Here is a 6,000-nt window from a genome sequence, read left to right on the forward strand (position 1 = left end):
TCGGTCACCTCTTCTTCGCATTGACGACACTTTGAACAGTGGACGTTACATTTCAGATATGTTACGACCTGTGGCTGTGCCCTTCATTCGATCACTGCGAAACCGTACATTTCAACAGGGATAATGCACGACCGCGTGTTGCAGGTCCTGTCAGGGCCTTTCTGGATACAGAAATTGTTTGGTTGCTCCCCTGGCCAGCCCATTCTCCAGATCTCTCACCAACTGAAAACGTCTGGCCGAGCAACTGGCTCGTCACAATACGCCAGTCACTATTCTTGGTGAACTGTGCTATCGTGTTGAAGCTGCATCGGCAGCTGTACCCGTACACGCCATCCAAGCTCTGTTTGACTCAATGCCCAGGTGTATCATGGCTGTTTTTACGGCCAGAGGTGGTTGTTCTGGGTACTGATTTCTCAGGATCTTTGCACCCAAATTGCGTGAAAATGAAATCACATGTCAACTCTTGTATAATATCTCTGTCTAGTGAATACCCGTTTATCATCTTCATTTGTTCTTGGAGTAGCAATTTTAATGGCCAGTAGTGTAATTATCTAAAACTAGCTTCGGCTATGTATGGAGTCTTTTCCTGTAGAAACGAAGCGATTACCAAAGGCCGGGTCTGTTTTCCACGCTCTGGCCGTGACTAGTTTCGTGCCTGGTATGTTTACTTTTTTTGGAGGCAACTTTGTGTAGACCTCTTTGTATACAGTGGTGCACACGGGTGGAGTGCTGAGGGCGCACTGGTCTCGCTGTTGCAGCCCTGACCTGATCCAGTTCTCGTCGGAGCTGATCCTGGCACCGCGCGACGACTACAGCGTGTGGATGCTGTCTTCGCGCTTCCAGAAGTTCTTCCGGCGCACCTACAACCCGCACGAGATCAACATGCGCATCCTCCGGATACGCCTCGCGCCCGCCGTCGGGCCCTACTTCGGCCCCGGACTGCTCAACAACACCCTCGTCTTCGACGGCTTCTAGAGCGCGCGCCACCGGACCTCGCAGAGGTCACCTGTTGCCCGGACCGTTGCGTCGTTCTCCAATCCAGCCTCGTCTCGTTACTACTTTCCAAAACTTTTGCCTTTTCATCTCTCCTCCCGCAAAATTAGTCTGAGAAGTATCACGAACAAACTGGAAAATTACCTTTGTTCTTATTTACTCATTTACTCAATTCAGCTGTAACGTAATATCTGTACTGCAGCAAAACTACCATACGAGGGCTGTCCAGAAAGTAAGTTACGATCGGTCGCGAAATAGAAACGACTACGAAAATCCGATAAAGCTTTGCAAAGATGTGTTGGGCAGTGTCCCTAGTATGACTGTAGGTAGAATTATGTCGCTCTTTTCAATCCTGAGCTCTCAGTGAGCGCGTAAAGATGTTATAGAAAATAGTGTCTCCCGCCAAGTACGAGGGCCTGGTGAGAATTTTCCCCTGAAGCTATGCAACCAACATTACATAACTGCCGTGCGGTTTCTTCTTCAAGACAATTTTCAGCCTCATTCTGCAGGGGCAATGAAGGTGTTCCTGCATCGTGTTCAATTAGAAATGTTTGGTTACCCACAATACAGCCCGTAATTGTCTCCCACTCAGCTTCATCTCTGCTCAAAAGAACCGCTGGCTACGAAGACAACATTTTGGCACAGACCACGAGCTTTAGGCCAGCGTAGAGAATTGGCGGAAATCACTGGCGGCTGCCTTCTATGATGACGGTATTGTAAAGTTGGTACAACGCTACGACGAATGTCTGAGTCAGAACGGCGACTACGTAGAGAAGTAGCTGAAAGGTGTAGCTAACTGTTACAAATGAAACATTTCTGAATTTCACTGTGATTTTCATTTCGCGATCAATCGTAACTTACTTTCTGGACAGCCCTCGTATAATCATGTTCCCACGAGCGTCAGTCAGCTACAAATGCACTTTTCAGTTGTCTGTCGACCAGCAAAAGGAAAGTCCCTTATTAAACTGATGTTGTATTAATCTCTGAGCTGCTTCCTGACATTACTTGGATTCATTGCATTTTCACATAGGTGATAACTGGTCCGAAAAGCTTATGTACACAATATTTTTTATCACATTAAACTTAAATCTTACTGAATAATACACACAGACCAATAAGTTTTCTCACACCATAGGAACAGTAGCTGAGGTTCACATTCAGAATTATTGTGAAATTATTAGATATTTCGGCTAAAAGAAATCTGTATTGCAGATTCTATTTCTAGACAAACTTTTACGTAATTCAAGCTATGGCCACAGTTTGTTACTTTTTTCTTCCCTCCCTTCTCAGACACTGAAGACACACAAGTCAATATCAAGTTTAAACGACAATACCTATCATATACCTTTACCTGACCGTCTACGGTTTGCTAATGTATAATAACGTTTATGTACAGTATACAATCTTGTACAGCAAAATCGGATTCTGTAGCTACGGATTTGATAGTAAAATCGCTTGAATTAGCGTTCTAAAACTAGCCGTAATGGTTAACGGAATCAGACCATATTTGTTCGAATTTTTTTTTATATGCACAAATCAACAAGTGCTTCTTACTTGTATAAACAGTTAATAATCCCTGTACTCACATTAAATGAAACATGCAACTGTCTGTTTAAGCTAAACCAACGAATTTCTCACGGCATCTCTTTCTTCCAGAAGTTCAAATTTAGATATTAATTACTTGACACTTCATTGCAGTGTCTAAAATGTTAGTATTTCCTATACTTAGTCATCTATAGAAAATTATATTCAAGAACGCGAAATAAAAATAATAATTGAAAAGTCTCATTAACAGCATGTAGCATTTGTTCCTCGATGTCTACTGCATTTCACTGGTCATTTCTGCAGTGACACCAATCCATTTTTATACCGTCAATTTTTTTCAGAACACTGCTGACCGATTCTGAGTGTAACTTGTGAATTAATCATCATTAACAGTCATGATACTAGCGACGATTCAACCCGTAATGTTGGCACCATCTTTCGTAAGTGGCAGAAAAGCATATTAAAGACTTCGTTCGATCTTTTCATATTCCACTTTTATTTCCTGTGCCAAAGAGATCCGTGTATTTTTATGGTAGGCTTACCATATAGACTTTAGCACACGTCAAAAGAATAGAATGTACATTCGTAAAGGGTTGTTGTTAAAAGTGAAAAACTATTATATTTTAAATAAACTTACGTCAGTGACCTGTTTTGCTGCCATGCGCCAACACATTTAACTTGGAATGTACAGTAGTACGTTAGATACGTACTAGAGTAATAACTAATACACAAATGGAAAATCTCTCCTGAGTTTACATAAAAACAGACCACCGTCCACGAAAAGGACTTTATGATGTTGTTAATATGTTTGTTATTTATTTTTGTACATACTCAACAGAATTTTATAATTACCATCTTTTTGTAACTTTTTGCACTCTCATGTTCTTGTTTCTGCGGTTACACGAAATTGTTTTTAAAATAAATTTTATTTTCGAAGTATCGTTGTTAAACTGTAAACGCAATGTTCCTTTGTTCCTTTGTCTTCCATAACGATATAACTTTACAGTTTTGTGGCTTTATTCGTAATGAAAAGTCGTGATAAATTAACGCAAAATCCAGTTATATTTCAAACAATAAACTGTAAAATAAAAATTTTAATAAATTTACTTTCTTTAATAGAAATTGTAATTAATATCACGAAACTCGTGTCTCTAGTCAAAACTGTGTTAGCCCTCAATTACAATACATAAGAATAAATACAAAAATATGCGAATTATACACGCAGTGACGAATTGTGATTGTTAAAAGTTAGTACCAGAATTAGTGCCTTTGTCATTTCAAGTCTAAAGTATAAATTTCTAGACGCAAATCAAGCGAAAATCTTACGAGTTATACTTTTACAAAGTAACTATCATGAAATTATTCTTGAAATAAACGTACATAAACCTCAAAGAGCTGAGGAAGATATCGAAAACTGCACTAAATATTTTTCGCTGTTTTATCACATCAGTCATTCAGTGTTATCTAAACTCAGTATTAAAATAAAGATTCACACTTGATACCAAATCTGCAGCAAGGAGTCACATTCGATTAAAAGTCGACTGAGAAGACTACGCACACACTTCGAACCAGAATTCACGCTCTTGGGTAGATGTCTCAATGTTGAAAAATGGGGAGCTCACCAGTGCTGCTATTTTAATGCTCAGGTGCTCGACGGTTTGCAAGGATGAACTGTTGGCCACGCCCTGCTTCCATTGGAGTGCTGTTCACATGTCACTTACACCGGTTTGTGTTCTTAAACCAGTAAATATTTTCTTCTAGAACAGTGTGACCGCATTATCCACATATCAGACAGTTCAGTTTACGTTCTCCTTCAAACAGACTGTATTTGCAGAAATTTTGCATTAAAAGGTCAGTCTTGTGGAAGCTTGAAAGATTATGCTGGTGAAAGTGTCATCATATAGCCAAATAGGAGAGGCAACAAATCAAGTCTTACTGAATAACATGCCTGGCAGTCAGTGTATACTTCGGGAAGGAAGTGTTGCAAACACCAACAGTGGCATTTTATTAAATATTTAGTCACCTAGTCACCTGACGATGATCCTTTGAGAAAATGGTTGACGTCTGCAATACGTCAAATTTACACTGACGTGACTTACCTATTTAAGCAGTGGTTCCGACAAACGACAAACAGTTCGAGTGCTGTTGTTGCATCACGCAAAAGGCAGCTATTTTTGTGTACAGTCGACCTGCACCGCGTTTCAGCCCAGATTTGTGATCACTTTTTGGGGTAGTGAAGCTGTTAAACCTGTGAAAATTCACCGTAGGATTAAAGTACAGTACAGTGATTCGTGTGTGTTCCTGGAGTAGGTGCCCGAATGGTGCGAATAATTTACACTGACGTGACGAAAGCCATGGGACACCTCCTGAGGTCCGCATCTCGTGGTCGTGCGGTAGCGTTTTCGCTTCCCACGCCCGGGTTCCCGGGTTAGATTCCCGGCGGGGTCAGGGATTTTCTCTGCCTCGTGATGGCTGGGTGTTGTGTGATGTCCTTAGGTTCGTTAGGTTTAAGTAGTTCTAAGTTCTAAGGGACTGATGACCATAGAAATTAAGTCCTGTAGTGCTCAGAGCCATTTGAACACCTCCTGATATCGTGTTTTTTTGGACCTCATTTGCTCGGATTAGAACAGCAACTCGACGTGGCATGGACTCTAGTCTTTGGAAGTCCCCTGCAGAAATATCGAGCAATGCTGACGCTATAACCATCCATAACTGCGAAAATGTTACCAGTACAGGAATTTGTGCGCGCAAACACCTCTCGATTAAGTTGCATAAATATTGGATGGGTTCACGTCCGGCGACATGGGTGGCCAAAGCCTTCGCTCCAACTGTCTAGAATGTTCTTCGAACCAATCACGAACAACTGTGGCCCGCTGGCGAGGCGCGTTATCGTTCACCAAAATTCCATCGCTGTTTGGAAACATGAAGTCTATAGATGGCTGCAGATGGTCTCCAAGCAGCCGAACATAATCCTTTCCAGTCAATGATCGGTGACCAAAGGACGTAGTCCATTCCATGCGAAGACAGCCAACACCATTATGGAGCCATCTTCAGCTTGCACGGCGCATTCTTGACATTGCATTCTTGACAACTGACCCGGCAAAACACTTCCCTTTTATACCTTGCGTATGCGATACTGCTACCACCTGTGCGTGTGTTTTGTCATCTCAATTAAAAGAGGTGTACCTTCTGTGGAAGACGCTCCGTGCATGTGTCATGCACACTGCCTGGTGACGAACGAAAACGTTGCTGCAGTGAAAGAGAAAAACAGGAGTAGAATTTTAAACGAAATACCGACGTTATTCGATATTAGAGTTACTTCAGCACACAGTATTGTCCGTGAAATGCTTCGATTCAATAAATCGTCCGCATGATGTTTGTCAGGCTAGCTGACCATAGATTTGAGGTATAGACGATTGGATGCCTGTGAGGAAAATCTGTGTCGCTTTCAGGTCGAAGGTA

At 41.6% G+C, this 6,000-nt stretch overlaps 1 protein-coding gene across 1 annotated transcript in view; it reads left to right on the plus strand.

The window, feature by feature from the left end:
• LOC126335513 (protein yellow-like) overlaps positions 1 to 3,475 on the plus strand; it is a 116,644-nt gene extending 113,169 nt beyond the window's left edge. The window contains exon 5 of the mRNA XM_049998868.1: positions 759 to 3,475. Coding sequence (XP_049854825.1) covers positions 759 to 975 — 217 coding nt within the window. The 3' untranslated portion in view covers positions 976 to 3,475. The remainder of the gene's footprint in view (positions 1 to 758) is intronic.
• The last annotated feature ends 2,525 nt before the right edge of the window (positions 3,476 to 6,000 follow it).

The sequence above is a fragment of the Schistocerca gregaria genome, chromosome 2 (assembly GCF_023897955.1).
Source record: "Schistocerca gregaria isolate iqSchGreg1 chromosome 2, iqSchGreg1.2, whole genome shotgun sequence".
Taxonomy (NCBI): Eukaryota; Metazoa; Arthropoda; class Insecta; order Orthoptera; family Acrididae; genus Schistocerca; species Schistocerca gregaria.